The sequence below is a fragment of the Pyrgilauda ruficollis genome, unplaced genomic scaffold, assembly GCF_017590135.1.
Source record: "Pyrgilauda ruficollis isolate IOZ18807 unplaced genomic scaffold, ASM1759013v1 scaffold3, whole genome shotgun sequence".
NCBI classification, from domain to species: Eukaryota; Metazoa; Chordata; class Aves; order Passeriformes; family Passeridae; genus Pyrgilauda; species Pyrgilauda ruficollis.
In genome coordinates, this window is record NW_024524377.1 from 23,524,292 (window position 1) to 23,541,935 (window position 17,644).

The window sequence follows — 17,644 nt, forward strand, 5'->3', positions numbered from 1 at the left end:
GTGTAGGTCATATCCATGCCTTGGCCTGGCAAGCCTGCCTGAGAGCTGAGCAGAGCCCCACAGCAACCTCATTTCTCATCCACATGCTAATCACCAAATAACGCCAAACTCCAACTTAACCAGTTTTGTTGATGAAGCAAGTATATATTTTTTAAGTCTCAGAAAACACAACAACATACATGAGAAAATTCTATTCTATATCCCTTAAATTATACTTCCTCAAACTGGAAAACAGGATGAAGAGGATCTGGTCTCCAGACCAGAGATCCAGAGCTAGAAAGCACTATAATTAGAACCAGGACTGAGACTGAAGACCCCAGGTTGTTAGCAAAACTAATTAGCTAATGTCATTAGAAAGCAACAGAGAATAAGCAAGAGCCGACTCAGACTCTACAGTAATCTAAGCAAAGGACAGTTTAATAACTGTACTTACGATGTTTTAAAAGAAAATCACTTTATGGAGTAGATTTCATCCTGGGCAATATCCATACATCTTGGACTTGGCAAAATGGCTTGGAGAAGAGGGTTTCATCATAGTAAACACAGCTACTTCACAGCAAGATTTATTAATACATCCAAAAGAAAGAAAGAAAATCATTTTGTCACACTATATACAGATAATACATACAGTGTTTTATACACATATTACATCAGTTTTTACACAAGAAAAATATACATAAAAATGTAAACTTTTGTATACAAAAACCCTTAAACAAATTAAACAAGGACCAGATAACAAAAGGAGACCAATCTATTATCATTTAATTGATTTTTTTTTTAAATGGTAATACAGTACATTCATTGAGAAGTATGAGGAACATGTGAGCCAACCTTTCCTATTTAAAGGGAAAGTACAAACACAAGCTTTCCTCCCCGCCCCTGGAATGCTGTCCGTGAGCCTCCAGCACTAGAGGTGGTGCGAGTTGCCATTGCTGCCGGGGACCCTGAAGGAAGGAACCCTTCTTCTGGGGCACCTCCATGCACCACTGTCCCCCAAAGTGACACATCCACAGAAGCAAGCTGGGCTGGGCTGTTTGTGCGTATTAGCCAGGCTTCCAGCTAATACCATGAGACGGGACGCGGCAGTGCCCGTTTGTATGTTCCCTTTAAGCAGTCATTAAGTGGATTAGCGTTGCTGGAGGAAGTTGCTTATTTTTCCCAATGTATGGTATGCTGAACACATGTGTCAGATATGAGAGGGAAGAAGGAAGGGGTGTAAGAGACTGCTAATCCTTGCTACCATGCAGTTACTTCAAAATCAGGTACATTTGCAAGCTACAATTCACTGGTTCAAAATACACTGCCTCACCTTTGCTTTCCCACTGCAACTTGTTTACATTTTAAACTCTAGTGACCGAACAACTGTATGAGGCTCTTTGTTACAAGGCTGTTTCTGATATCAAAGCATGATCAAGCTACCTTTAAAATGACACCAAACACAAACTTCTCGGAGACAGCCTTAGAAAGAGAGAACATTCCCTCTAAGCACTTCAGATTGTCCATTTGCCACCTTCTTTCATTAAGTCTAGGATAAATATATTTACCCTGAACTGCAAAAAGGATATTGGTTAAGCTTCTGACATCTGTTTTGCTCCACTTGCAGATAAATATTTTTGGGAATTGGAGGGAAAAAATCCCAAAAAACAAACCCAAATTTTAAAACCTCAGGCATAAAAGTAAGAAGGGAATTATTTAACATGTTGGTGAAAAAACAGTTGCAGAAACTTGAACTTGTTGGAAACAAACAGACGATAGATTCCAATGAAGGCTTCTCACATTAAATAAGTTAGACGGGTTACAGACATCTTCAATAAAAACATCCATCCTCCACAAAGTATGTTAAAATGAAACACAATAGTGATGCACTGGTATTTCTCCTAAAAAGGACAGAAGGACATGAAATCTCCTTAGTGATATCAGTACTATTGAATGTAGGAGGTGAACAATGATTTACGAAAGTAATGAGGGGAAAAGAAAATCATGAATCATTTATTATAATTGGACAAAAGGGGGATGGGGAAGAATGTAATTACTGTATGCCTCAGAAACACCTGAAGGAAATAAATACTTAGAAACTTGTGTTTCCATTTCTTTCACCTAAATGAGGGTGGGAATAAGGGCATGTCTGCTTGCTTTTGTTTTTTTGTTTCCTTTCTTTTTTCTTTTCCTTTTTAAAATAACAACCCTTCTAGTAAAAATTCAAAAGACAATTACAAATGGCTTTAGATAATTAAAAGTCTCCTTTTCAAAATAAAACTTTGATAACACATTTCTCCATTTCTTCTATATAATGCAGCTTCAGTGAAAATAAGTAATAAGGGACAGCAATTTGCAAGAAAAAAAAAAAAAACCAAAAAACTGTGGGAAAAAATTGCCAACCAAGTTTCGTAACATATACACATGTATATGCAGGACATCTACACTCTATATACATATTTAATATAGGTATGCATGAGTATATATCAGGAGATAACCAACAGGTACATTCTCCACACAGATAAACTGAAATAGCATAATAGGCGTGTGCGTATCGATCTGCATTATCCACACGCAGTACACACACGTACCCATACACACGCCCCAACATATGTATCATAGAAGTCATGTGTGACTGCATGAAAGCTCAGATGGAACAGTACACCAGTTACCTTTTTCTAACAGAAATGCAAGGAAGACAAAATTCCATAGCTGAATTGTGGCCAAGAAAAATTGTGTCATAGCCATATTGAAAACATGGAATCCAGTATGGCTCGATGACAGAACCGGAGCAGCGTTCTCCTCTGAAACTGAAGCCTAAGCTACACAGCACTTCAGTGTGACTGAGCAGGTTGCTGACAGCTGCTTTCTGCTAAAAGGATATAGAAGCTCCATTTAGCCAGAAAACAGAAAATAAAACACTTAAGCCCATAATTTACTTTCATAAACAATATTACCCAATACACAATTAGATGCAAAGTACTAGCATGTTAATGGTCAACTCTGCACTCCATTTTAAAATCTGTTTTATGGTAAAATGTAACAAACTGTGTTTCTTCTGATATGTTTGGTGACAACCCCATTGCTCAGAACAGAGCACAGGGCTGCCTTCCGCTTACTGCCTGTGTTATGGGAAACACAAATCAAACTTCTTTTTTCTCCCTAGCATTGAAAATTGGAAGGTAGTATTTGGTGGGTGCAGTTTTCTCATTTTGACCATTTAAATATAATGCTGGGTTAACCTTTTAACATGCTAGGAAGCTCTGCATCAGGTTCCATGAAAAGTCTGTATTCATCTCCAAACCAATCACAGTCCTACTGAATCACAATTGAAGCTGGGGAAGTTTGCATAAGTTCAAGCAGATGTCAGGGCCCAATTCAGCTACTACTCCAGTCACCAAGAGAATTTCCCTCATGCATAAGCAGAGCTGGATTGGGCCATTAAAGCTGATTGCTGCTAGCAAGAGAAACTGCAGAGATGCAGGGACAAGGAGGAGCTGGAATGGAGGCAATGGAGCAGAGAAGCAGAAGAAGTTGGCATTTTGCAAGAGGCCTCAACAAGACTAAATGTAAAACAAAAGCAGAGACAGAGCAAGGAAACTCCACTGTGAGGGCTGAGATAACACAAACCAATGGTGGCCAAGCTCAGATCAGTCTCTGAGTCATCCAGACCCCTCAGAAGAATTTAAAACAACTTGTCTGGCACAAGTGCTTACCTGTTACACATATGTTATGTGGATAGTCCCTCTCTCTAGCTCACACACTCACTCATGTTACAGCTAATGCACAGGTGTGTGATACAAGGTATATTCCACCTATCAATCTGTATACATGTATATATAGATTTAGATTGATTGCATTCATACACATTTATTGTACATCATGAGGGCAAGTCCACATTCAGCAAAATGCTACCATTATCTCATATACAGATATACCTCTCTGTACACAAAAATGGGTCTATTCTTCTCCATAAAGGCATAAAGATTTATGCTCCTAATTCCCTTTACCACCAAATAATCAGAAGAAAAGGCCTCTGACAACTTCCACCTCCCTACCCTTTTGCCTTTATGCATATGTGCCAGAAACAAATTGTGGGGAGAAGGAAAGGGAGAGGGATGCCTGGGGGAGCATCAACATCATGATATGGAGGGGAATAAAAAAAAATTGCAAAAAATTTCAAATTTCTGTTCAATACTAGAAGCTCTGCTTTTCTAAAAAGGTTTTTGAAATCACCAGGATCATCATAAAAGTCATACTGTACGAATAAATAACAAATAGGTTATGTTCTCCAGCCTAAATAGAACAATATGAAGAGTAAGCCAATATGAAGAACATTTCTGACTACTCACAATTTCAAGTGAGAGCTCCCATAAAGAAATCTTTCTTCTCCAATTATTAAAAAAAGGTAAGTGGTCACAATCAAATTCAGAATTTCACAGCCTAAATGAAACTCCCTTGATTGAATGTGTATTTTGTTCTGCAATCCCACAACAGCAATTTTGGGGCGAAACTGATACACACAAATATCCTCAGAAGAGAAAAAAAATCCATTTTGAAGACAAGATCCTTTTATGGAATGGAGACCTGCACAAACAGTACCCCTTACAATCTAATTGGAAAACACAAGAACACTGATTGACAATATTTTCCAAGTCAGACCATAGGAGATTCAGGTATTAGTTTGCAAAGACACAACAATTCTCATGCCTCTCCATCCCACTAAATGCAAACCTTCCCATTCAGTTTGTCCTCAAAAACTCCTTTCTTCCACCACTTCTCCTCCCCATTCGTTTTATTTAAAGGCTGTCTTTGGGAGCTTGGTATTTTCATGGCATTTTAAACAGGGCTCAAAGCAACTCATTTGAAAAACAGTAGAATTGACATGATATCAGAGTTAGCCTTATAACAGAAGATTATATAGTAGAGAGTTTCAGTTATTTATATAACAGTGAGGACATAACAACCCCCTACTAAATAATCACATTTCTACAATACATTCCATCACCTCTTGACTACTTTTCTCTTTACAAAACTATGACCTACATACAATATACACATTCGTATCACACATACGTCCCCCCCAATGCATATTTTTTGTGTGTATATATAATACATACATGCACACAAGCAGTCTAATTCTATTTATAAGTCACAGTGGGAATTCCTTTGTGAGGAAAGGAGGGGAAAATTCCTGAATAAGACACTGTAGATTCCTAATGTTCCAACTTTTCAAATTCCAACTCACAGAGCTAACTGGAAATAAATACATTAAAAAAAAAAAGAAAAGGTCTTACAAACTTGGTTCACAACTCCCAGCTACAGTAGTTGGATTTTTAAATTTGATCTATTTACCCTGTAACTAAATTTCTAATCATAGGTACAAACCACGGATAAATTATTGCAGAATGTAACACTCAAAATTTAAAAAGAGTTATAGGAACAGTAATATAAGGGTTAAAAAGAGTTCTATACTTGTTGATACAGGATACCATTTTATTTTATTTATATATATATCTATATATAGATATAGATATCTGCAAGGTAGCAAAGAATAGCTGTACACCTTGACACGGCAAAGATCCAGTGTAAAAAGGTGCTTCACTAGTTTGTTTTTCCAAAAAAGCTTGTATATAATTTTATAGCTATTAAAAACACATATGCAACATAATTCATTACACTCAATACAGCTTTAGTATAAAACTTATAATTTATGAGGTGATGTTAATAGCATAAATTAATATACCATTTCTCTTAAAATCTACAATAAGTATTCTGAAAGCTCATTGGGGAAGGGTATCTTTAAATAAAAAGTTTAAAGCTGAGCGTGATGAAAAAGATTCTGTATGTTGAACTTGAGATGAGAGCCCCGAGAAGAGAAAAGAGTCCGTGAGCCAGACTTTGTTGACTATAAAACTGAACAAAGATTTCTCCTTCTTGCGCTCTCACTTAGGTGACGCTCTACTTAAATTATTTTTTACTTTTAAAACTATTAACTTTTTTCTTTTTTTCTTTTTTTTTCTTTTTTTTTCTTTTTTTTTCTTTTTTTCTTAACTGCCCTTATTTCCACAAGGAATCCCTGAGACATACCCAAAACTGTACAGTGAAGGTCATCACTGTTCAGAGAAACTGGTTCAACCCCTTCTGGTAGGATGTAGCTATTTTGCATGAGAATCAAAATGTCCATCACTTCAGAATGAATCTATTTGCACCAGAACCAACTACGCTGTTTAAGACGCAGGTTAGAGAGTAATTTCAGGGTAAATCAGTTCACTCCAAGGTAGAAGCCAATGCCACCGCAGTTAGCTACATCAGAGCAATCTGCACCAAAGTTAAAGTTTTCCAGAGGATATCTGGGAACGTTACCTATCCAGAGTTCATGTCCGTGGGCACCAGCTGACAACGAGAAAGCAGGTTAAACATTAGCATCACTGGACCAAGTTCAACATGCCTATGTGGTCGACACATGGGTAACTCTGGACATCTCACTGTGTGTGTGTTTGGGGGACTAGCAAGAGGAAGAGCAGGAAGAATGCACTTTTCTACAGCAAGTACAGTTTTGTGGTCAAAAGCCCAAGTTTCATCCTATTCACTTTCAGACCGAATTCTACGACCTAGAGTAGACTGAAAAGGTGTCAACACTTATTTCAAGGAGACGGATAAAGAAAGCCTTTTCCAACTCTTGCTGTCAACTTACAGCCATGCTTACTTTGTCCTTTCATGCTTCCACTACATTACTTAATTCCAGAGTAGCTACAGAAGGAGCAGAGTAAAACAGGGGAAAGCAAAGAACTCAACAACCGTAAGAAGTATCAGACAGCAAAGGGAAAATAGTCACTACTGTTTGGGTTTTTTAAAAAGAGGCCAAAGACACAAGCGAGAAAATTGTTTTTAAGATGCATCTTTTCTAACTCCTTCTCCTTCCCCAAATTTTTTTCCCAACAACAGTGCTTTTGTCTAGTTTTAAAGACAAGACTGAAATTTTAACTGATCAGAACTAAGGTCTCTTATGACCAGACCTCTCCTGAAGTCCAAGCTGAAGTTTAGTGAACACAAATATAGATTTTTGTCACCAACCCTCCTTACTTTTATTGGGCTTGAGCATATTAATAAAGAGTAATTAAAATTTTAATTCGTGACTTTCTACTGATACACATCTCAAATGAAGAGGAACTTCTCAGCAGGTAAAGTCTTGCTAAAAAATGCCTCTATATTCACTGCTAGCATGTGCACTCCCATGATCAATGTTGTACCCTCAGCATCTAGTTCATGACATATTAGCATGCTGTGAAACATCTCCCTACTCACTGATCTGAAAAATACTTTGATCTATTGCACTGTCGTTCTAGCATCCAAATATATGAATTGCAGAAATCTCTCCTCCTTTTCATTTTACAGTCAGATTCGCTCAGAACCACAGAAAACTTACCAGCTGGAACAACTTACATTGGAGAAGTGTCTGAGAATGGGAAAATAGAAGCAAGAATGATGAAGAATGTGGAGTGGAAGGAAATAAAGGAGGTATGAGAAGTAGCCCACAAATCCCCATCATTAAATGTGACCCAGAAGATCAGAAAGACCTTGTGATCAGAAGGTGAGAAAGACCTAAAGATCTGGCCAGCACACTAATCCCAAACTATTCCTTCAGTTACTATTTCTGCCATCACTGGGCCTCGCAAGGGGTCTGCACAGGAGACTCCTCCACACATAAAAATACAACAGGAAAAATACCCCAGTTCCACCAGGGAAGCTGCCTGGACAGCTACACAAATGTCTCACTGCCGAAGGTCACTGCAGGTAACTTCTCTATTGTTTGTTGGCTGAAAGCACTTCCTGCCACTGTCCTGCAACTCTTGAAAGGTTAACTGCAGCTAGTTGTTCTTCTAAAAATGTTTCCCTCTTCTCTGCCCAAAGGCTCATACTGCTGGAGAATTCATGAGCAGCTTTAGCTCGCTGCAGCACAAAGACAGGGAGAAATACCTGTGGAGGCCTGACAATGCCTACAGGGATACGCAGCAGTAAGGAGGCTGCAGGAGCTCAGGGAGCAGCTGGAGCTCAGAACCACCAGGGCCAGCTTCTCAGGGAAGAAAACTGCCCACTCTTTATTGTACACCTTTGCAGGATTCTCTTGGCAAGCAGATTCAAACCCAGAATGCATTTATATGTGGTTACAGCAAGACGAAGCTTCAAACTGAATTTGGCTACTGGTTTGCAGGTTCAGTCCTAGACCTTTTTCCTTGGCCATGCCCCTAAAGCCAGTGACAGCTCACAACAGAATATCCTAATTTTTCAATACTCATCTTCCTTTCATATATAAAAAAATTTAAAAAATAAATAAAAGGCCACTTCCCTTGGCTTCTCTTTGCTATTAGGTACAATTCCTCTTTGACAATTTCTTTTCTTTGATTTTTGCCTAGCAGGCAATAAGCTTCTCAGGGCTTTCAGTGCTTTCCAAACAAGAACTGCAAGTCCCCATTTTCAGTTGGAAATCTAGCTGCTGCCATTTTCCCCACAGTGCCTGAGGCAGACCTGCAACTGTGCTACCTCTCAGCATTATCAGTTTCATGCCTTTATGCTCAGCCATACATAGAAGCATGCTACTAATGAGAAGGGATCTAAGCAAGAACCCAGAGGAACTGGAAGGCAGGAGGAGACAAAGTTCTTGTATTATAATTTTGAAGCCAAAGAACAAATCAACTTTGAGGTATCTAAGTGCATATGGTTCCCCTCAAAGCTGGTGTAAGGTCTTCCTAGGTGAAAGGAAATGTCAAAGCATGTCTTAGAGAATGCCTTATGCACCAGGAGGGCATGAAGCTGTTCCTGATAAGCCTCCATACATTGTCAAAATTCATCTTGTGTTAAGAACTTTTGTACAGAGACTAACTGAGGTGCCATTATTGCCAAAATTATGTAAATGATATTCTATGTCTAATTTTTTTCATTCTTTAAAACTCCAATCTTATGGGAAGGAATTAACTTTTAGGTTCAACTAGTCTTATTCCACTTGTCAACACATAAAGGGCACGACAGGTATTGAGCATCTGAAATTGCTACACTGGCTCTTTGGTGAAGGGGTGACAAGAATGCTAATTGCTCTAAGAGCTCATACTGAAAAACCTTTGTGAGGGAGCATGGAATCCACTCGGGAACCACATAAATAACAGCCTCGAGGACAACCTTAACCAGAGCAGCAGGATTTCCAGAGGAAGAGGTGTGAATTATCTCTGACTACACATACCTCTCAATTAGATCTCTCGCATCCAACAGTAAGACACTGATGCACTGAAGTCAACATGTTGTGTGGGTGTAGAAACCCAGCTGGAATGATCCACCTTGTAAAGCTAAGATCCAGACCCGTAACTGCTTGGCAGCCATGTAACCGTGAAATCGGTGGTAGTGAAAAAATGAGAGGTGAACCAGGAAAAGGCAAGAATGGTGGCCCGTTTCAGAACACTGTGGCAGACAGGACAGGGAGATTCCTATTTCAATTGTATACAAACTGAAGTTTATTTTTGAAAGTGCAGCTTTATTGCAAACTTAGTTTGCTCATTGAAAAATGTAACGCAGTCAGTTTTCAGGGAAGAGTCGTCAAGCAATATACAAAAATTGAAATCTAAGTGGGGGAAGAGACTGGATGTCCCAAGCTACTTTAAAGAAACGCAGGTACGTAAAGGCCATTGATTTCAAATGGTAATCATGGACCTCCATAGCTCTGACAAGCTTCTGAAATTGCCTGTCTAAATCAATGCACAGATTAGGAGCTGGGTTCTGTTCTGAGTTAGACCAGTACAAACTCACCGTGACCTTCGACTGGAAAGCTCCTCTGTAATTTATACCAACGCAACCAAGCACAACTCGGCTCTCAGTTCCTATTATCCTCTCTTCCCCCCAGCATTTGCTAAGAAAGAGAAATATGGTGTGGGGCAAATATACTCTGCACTAGCTGCAGCTTCATTAGAAGTCTGATGGGCACAAAAACCATTTAAAGACCAAAGTCCTGAAACCAATACATAGAAATTAACACCCTCTAAAATTACATTAATACACAAGTAGATGAAGGAATTAACCATTTGGTATACTAGTTCTCCACTTTTTTCAGTCAAACATCCCAGTACATTGAAGAAGGTATATGAACACAACAAAAATCATCTGCAAATCAAACAGTTGTCTCCTCAACAAAGTATGGGTAACATAATATAAAAATAAATAAAAGCCTTGTCAGATTTGCCTCATTCACAATATCACTGGGCATTCCTCAATCAGCAGGACAAGCACAAGCAGGATTTCATAGGCTTCAATTAAACTTTTTATGTGATTTAAAAACATTTAAGTGTTACAAACATATTTAAATCACCACTTAAAATATTCGGCTTATATTATTAAGATCTATTTTACCAAGTATGAAATAATGACTTCATAACAACAGAAGCATGAAAATAACTTTTGTTTCTTCCACCCACATACACCTGCAATTTCAGAAAAAGACATATGCATCATCCATACTCTTTTATATTTAAAGAGGACAGATCATTCAAGAAAAGAGGGATAATACAATTGCTACAATAGTAAGAAGACACAAGACCTATCCCATTTAAACTCTGTTCCTTAGGAAGATGGAAGGAGAGGTTTGGGTCAGATATTTTGGTGTGTGCCTGACTGTTGATGAAATTAATTTCTATAGCAACTAAATGTCATTCAGTGATCCTTTGCTCAGAAAGTTTATTAGGCCTTCCTATTACATGTGCTTGGTTCTTTTAATTTCCAGAAATAGACTAGAATTCACGTCTACAGTACAAGACTGAAATGTAGAATTTTCTATTTTGTCTCATCTGCATCTCTGAAATAAACAAGAAGAGTAGAGACTTAAACAGGAGTTACTTTTACAAAGTCAGGGTACAGCAGCAAGTTTGAGCCCTAGAGAGTCATAAGCAAATTCCTTCTTGATAAGGAGATGCAAGTAAACACCTCAGAATTTCTGCTGCTATTACCTCCTGGTTTAAAGAACAAAATTAAAAAATAATAATTATTTTAAGGAATCTAAAAGCTAGCTGACTCCTTTCTTTAGGATTTGCAATTACTACCAAAGAGTGAATAGTGTCATTAGCAGGTGATCAGCACAAACAAAACCATCCTGCAGGCAGAAGGAATTGTTACCTATGTTGCATTAGTGATTTCTCTTTTGGTTAGCCATGACTGCTGATAGGTACCTGCTAGTTCCTTACCTACATTCAGCTTCCCAAACAGAGCATCACCCTACAAGTGTTGGAAAAACTATATGGCTATCAGGGGATTAAAAACTGTCCAAGAAAGTCTCACTAGTCAGACATATTGTGAGAAATGCAACCATTTGAAACTTACAATGGGTCTGACCTAGACTTGTGTGGATGGGCAGAAAACCAACCTAATTCTTCCTGTTTCAACTGGGAAATTCCTGTCAGCCTGTCAGGTGAAAAGTTCTGGACAAACACACACTTGAAAAGGCAAATCATCAATGCTACAAGGCCACAGTAATTCAGCAAGGAAGGAAATTTCTCACAGAAATCTTCTCTAATCCATGATCTATATTTCAATCCTTCTGTTTCTTCTTGTTTTCCTGGGCTAACTTCATAACAGCTTTCAAATTTATGGGCAACCAGTCAACTGATCTCTTAGCTACTCAATGAATTACAAATAGTGATATAAAAAAACCCAAAAATCAGCATGCATTAAGAACAGTGACCAGTTCTGGAAGGGGACAACTACTTCTTCACCAAAAGAAGAAAAGGAATCGCTGCTCCCTGCACCCCAAACACACACACACAGAGAGGAGGTCAAGAGACTATTTCAAGAAACTGCCAAACTCATCCTTGAATTGTGATCTTGATTTAGGACTTCAGTGCACCACTCTCAAATCAATGTGTGCAGCCAAGTTTTCCGTGCCAAATGCTACCTTTGGAAAAAGAGTAAATTAAAAAAAAAAAAAAATCAAGAGATTTCTGCCCACTGGAAAACCTTCTACCAGATGCTAATAGGATGGCAAGCACTGATCCGAACCCTAGGGAACAGTAACATGCATCACTGATCTGAGGTATCTTCCCATTTCTAGGTCTTACTGCTAAGATCATTTACATCCAGTAACTGTGCTGTATCCTTAAGGAATTATTGGGGAACAGTGAACCTGCCTGCAATAAATGAGCACCGGTGCCTAACGAGCACATGTGAATGCTACAGCAAGGTTCACAGAGGGCTAACCCTGGTCAGTACTGAAGCAGGGGTTTTCTTCTCAACCCCCTCTTAAAAAAAGGGAAGAGAAGACAGACGAAATAAAGAGAAAGGAAAAAAGGAAAGATAGAAAACACAGGTCCCCCATCTACCTGCAGGGAGCCAGGCAGACAAAGCTCAGTTGGAGGTGGTGAAGGGCGCGGATGCGTTATTGGTACTGGTAGCGGTGGCACCGGTCACTGCGAAGCCCGTGGGAGGAGCTATGGAGCTGTGGCTGGGCTGCAGGTCCTTGGGAATGCCACTGTGGGAGCTCAGCTGGTGGCCAAAGGCTGCGCTGAACTGAGGGAGCTGTTGTTTGGGGGAGGTGGAGCCCATGAGTTCAGCGGAGGCAGGACCCATGCCACTGAAACTGGTCTGCGGTAACCCCGGAAGCACACTGGAGCTGTTGGGGGTCACAGTGGCGAAGGCAGGCTGTGTGGTCTCTGAGTGCGAGGTGGTAGGTGGTGTGGACAGGGAGGTGGACAGGAGGTGTCCATCTGCACCGAGAAGGTTGCTAAACGGAGAGGGGTCCCCAAGATTGACAGGAAGATTTCCCCAGTGAGTTCTGGGGTTGACCACCCCGCTAAGTGGCACATCCAGCTGCGTTGGGAGCAAGTGCTGTGCCATCATGGGCATCTCTGCTGAGAAGGTAGCTGCCAAGTTATCACCAGAAAAGGATGTGGTGTGAGGGGATGTGATATGGTCACTGTAGGGAGACGGCACATGCTCACTATCATAATGGCTTCCATGGGGTGAGGAGTGTGAATGGTCACTGCTGTATTGCTGTCGTGAGGTGATCAGGTCATCTGCCTTGCTCAGCAGCTGGGCAGGGTGGGGCCTCTGGGAGGCATGGCTGCCATCATGAAGTCCATGAAACTGTCCCGGGAAGGCTCTCTCCCCAAGGCCACTCTGGCTTATCAGAGTGGCAGAAGTAAGGCCAACGTTGGCTGGGGCTGAGAACTGCCCCTGGATCTGCCCTGCCAGGGGCGTAGGTGGGTTGGACAAGGTAGCAGAACGGAGCAAGTTCTCATCCAGCTCCAGACCGGAGAAATTATCGTGTACTATACGCCCATTCAACAGCTCCCCCAGATCCGTGTTAACCTCTCGACTCAAGGACTGCATTCCTGGAGCTCCAGCACCTGTAGAGAACACCCCTATCGCTCTATCTGACAGCTCCTGAACTGGCACACCATCTGTCTGTGTAAGTACTCCAATGGTACTCAGGCACTCAAGAGAAGTTACAGCCTGTAGGGCCCGTTCCAGTTCTTCAGCCTCTTCTGTGGTTGGAAGAAGATCTCCATTTTTACCTGCAGAAACAGGGACACCACCAGTTAGTGCACTGCTCTCAGGTGAGCCTGGCCCTGGCACTCAAAGGATGAAGATGCACAGACAGATCAGTACAGAGCTGCATTGTATGATAACCTTCCAGCATGGCTTTCAGTATACAGAAAGTATCATTCATCAATGTTCACTAGCCAAGCAAGGTAAGAAATGCCTTCCTTCCAATACCACACCTTCCTCTTCAGTGGAAATCCCCCTCTTCCCCTTCTCTTCCACATACTATAGTAGGAGATGCCTCTTAAACTTCCTAGACTTAAAAGTAAAAATGCTTAAGTAAGATCTTCTTCAATGCTGCAATAACACACGGTCCACAATCTCTCTTTCTACTTACCACATTACAGCCTGGGCCTAAAATTTACACAGACAGTATAATTCAGGTTAATTTCAATTCAAACACAGTCTGATGTCATGTTATATCAGAAAATGACCGAAGAAATCACATACCCAACTCCAAGCTGTTCTAATTTCTTTGTTATAAATTATAGGTACTGAGCTTTAGAATGCAGAAATTCAAGCACATTTCTGATCAAAAGCTAGTTTCAAAAATGTACTTAAAGATTTTATTCTCACTCTCTTGTCTTTTTATCAAAGGCGAGCATTGACTGTGATTTCAGCCCCACTCGATGGCAGAAAGATGCCATTACTGAGAACACTCTTGATTAAACTGTAACACTGACAGGCAGTAAAAATGTAAAATGAATTATTAAAATACTAAACCAATTATGATTTTCAGAGCAGTAATTACATGAGCAAGCAGAGAACTATGCACACAGCCTTCTTAAAGTCTGCTTTACTTCAGAGCTCACAAACAATAGAGCAAATGCACACTTCCTTCTCTAGAATTTATTACCTCTGTAAGAAAGCAAGCAACTCCTCAAAATGCAGTTTAGAAACACTCACTTCTTCAGTTCACTGACTGTGTTCATGCTAGCATAAAATAAATTGGTACCTTCAAAGAAATCAAAATCTTGCAAGTCATCGGGCAGCCGCGGCAGGACATCAGAGAAGTCCTCCTGATTCAATTCCAAGTCATGTGGAATGTCTGTGATTTCATTGGCGATATCATCAGGCAGCTCATCGGCACTGAGCTCGGGTGTGGAGGGGCTCCTGAACAGAAAGGAACATTAGTCCCTGGTGTTCAACTCTGCTTGCTCCAAAGGACAACTATCAGTGCATATCCATCTACAATGGATGCTTCCCCACACAATTTTTCATCTATTATCTAGAAAAAAAATGTTTTTAGGTAGTTTCTTTAGGAAGCTTACACTTAGGCTACTCATTAGCTATGTAAGAGGCAACATCAGGAGTAAGATATTCTACCCATCAAACCCAATCATTGCTCAAATCCAAAACTTTTAATAACCCACTCTAAAGGTTTTTTCCAACAGTCCCGTGGAGATGCAATTTTTAGCCCTGCTCCAGATGCTGCTTGGCAGCTTTGTACAGAGCTCATTGGCAATGCTCAGGCCAGCAGTGGGGAGCTGGGCAGGAACAGCACTGACCGTATGTGGGGTATCTCTACTGGCAGTGAGACACTGGCAGGCATGGTGAGGTTCCCTTGGGGCACTGCAGGAGGAATGGGTTTCTGGGGCCGGCGTGGGCCTCGCCTTCTCTTCTTCTTGTGTTTTTTGGTAAGTGCAGGTGGCTTCGTTTTTTTCCTGGGTTTCCTCTGCTGCTGGTGCTGAACTTTACGGGAGCTGTCCCCTCTCAAGAAATTATCCTTTGGGAGCAAAACAATACCAGAGGGAGCATATTAAGAACAAGTATTACTTTCTTAGCTTTTTTCACCCTGGTCATTGCACAGACATGTGGAGTGTAATGCAAGAGGGACTGTTAGCTTACACCCAGACACAGTTTCAAAAACTGAGCTGTTTCCTTCCTCACTGACCCCAATGGCAAAAATAACATGGACCAAATTATGAGAGATTGTAAACTGGAGATTGTGCAGTGTCACTTTAAAAATTATCATAGCAAACCCTAATTAAAAAGTGAAAACAGTAACCTTTAGCAGCATTCCTGTAAGTATGAAAGACAAAACGCTGTTGTGAGGTGGTGTTAATGTGGATAATGTGCAGCAGCTGAAGCCACAATCCTCAAGTGCCTGCTGACATAACAGAGGGACAGCACCGAGGAGACAAAATTAATACTGCTGGACTAGGATAAGAATGTGGGTAAACACAGCCTCATTGCTTCTGAACAGCAATCACTGACACATTAAAAAATAAACCAAACCATCATCAGTCTTCACTTGCCATCATACTGGGAATGGCAGAGGATTATATCTGTTACAGAGATAAACCTTGAGGGACATACTGAAGATTGCCTAGAAGAGGGGGAAACCCCATACAGATCTGCGTAGCACAAACCCTCACATTTTAATCCAAAAAACTCTATAATTCACAATTATTGGAAAGGCTGGGCAAAAACAGAACAAAAAACTTTTAATAACCCAACAAAACAAAAAAAATGCAGTTTTACACCTAATTGACGGTAGGACAAGAAGCCTTGAAGGAGGGGCAGGACAGAAGTGGGTGTATGAATTATCCTAAAGGTTTTGCTCTGGAAGACTGGTGTCATAAAAAAGAGAGCAGAGGACATCAACTTCATTTCTCCATTCTCTCAGCTTGAGGTAGGCCACTGCTTTGCCTCTGGGATCCATGGATCCCTGAAGGAAGTTAGAGATAAATTCTAATAGTTACTAAAAGGTAAATCAAGCAGCAAATCCATTATTTCCATCCTTGTAATTGCTATCTACATTACCTTTAGAAAGTACTTTGGGCCCCGTGTACTGAGACTGTTTAAGATGCAGTATTAAGAACACTCATATTACATTCAGATGCAAGGACCAGGAGTGACACCAAATAAAATGATCACAGGACCTCTCACAATGATCTTCTATTTCTCAGTTTAAGACAGCAATCAAATTTCCTCCAGTGAAGAATATTCCCATGTATACTTTATTATATCCCCAAAACTACATAAAAGATTTTCACTACATACTTCATACTAATTGGGAATGTTTGTCAAGCTCTACCCTTTTAAGAAAAATAATAGCAAACAAGTTCTTAAGTTCATAAACTTGCTAGTTGTCAAGGAAGACTTCATAGGCATACTGGGGTTAAAACTCCTGATCATCCCAATACACAAATAAATACAATGATGGCTTTGTACTTACCATTTTTTTGGCATGTTCTTCGCACAGAGGTGTCTGATGTGTAATGTCAAAAACTGGCACAGAGCACTGTTGACCATCTGCAAACTTGGCTGTGCAACTCGAGAAGAGCTGCTGAGAACGGTTCAATAAGATATCTGTGCATTTCTGCATCAGGAATAACACAAGACAGTGGTGGAGGAACGCCCTTTGATTTATCAATCTGATAAAGATCAGAGCCTTCAACTCTATCTGTCCATAGATCCTATTTTTAATGAGTGCCTTAAATTTGCTATTCAAGTTCAAAGCTAGGTAAGGCTCAAACCCAACTTTTAAAGTGAAAAAACTGCATTCATGCAGAATCTCTAATGATTTTGTTATACACTAGATAGTTTTACAAAAGCAGCCATTTCACTAATGAGTTCTTAGCAAAAAGAAGCCTTTTCCTGGAGCCTTAATCAATAGATCAATAGTAGCAGTTGGAACAGTGTAGTCAACAGGACTATTTCCTTACAGACTAATGACAATCCATATTGAAACACTAAAGAAAGAGTATTTCTAAATTCAATCTTTTAAGGTACATTCTTGGCATTTATCTTTAGAGCACAAAGAAGTTTCAAGATCCTTCCTGCTCCTCCAAAAAAAAAAGACATGCAAGCAGACAGAAAGGTCAAGTAAATCCAAATGTAATCTTGCTGAGATTTCCTTCAGAAAAATCCTTTGCAGGAGTAAAAATGTTTCCAGACGTACAGCAAATCAAACAGATATTTCTTTGTGTGTTGTTTCAAACAACATTAGAAGCACTCCTTCCATCTTGAACAGTTCTCAGACCTAAACATCACTATATGTATGTTTATAAAATGTTACAACAAAAAAAAAAAAAAAAAAAAAAAAAAAAAAAAAAAAAAAAAAAAAAAACCGCACAAAAAAACAAAA

At 40.0% G+C, this 17,644-nt stretch overlaps 1 protein-coding gene across 1 annotated transcript in view; it reads right to left on the reverse strand.

The window, feature by feature from the left end:
- Positions 1-17,644, reverse strand: part of INO80D (INO80 complex subunit D) — a 58,502-nt gene that overhangs the window by 12,401 nt on the left and 28,457 nt on the right. Inside the window, exons 9-13 of the mRNA XM_041473438.1 lie at positions 16,733-16,866; positions 15,060-15,277; positions 14,507-14,664; positions 2,649-13,523; positions 434-1,877 (exon numbers count right to left, since the gene is read on the reverse strand). Of these exons, the coding sequence (XP_041329372.1) occupies positions 12,355-13,523; positions 14,507-14,664; positions 15,060-15,277; positions 16,733-16,866 (1,679 nt within the window). The 3' untranslated portion in view covers positions 434-1,877; positions 2,649-12,354. The remainder of the gene's footprint in view (positions 1-433; positions 1,878-2,648; positions 13,524-14,506; positions 14,665-15,059; positions 15,278-16,732; positions 16,867-17,644) is intronic.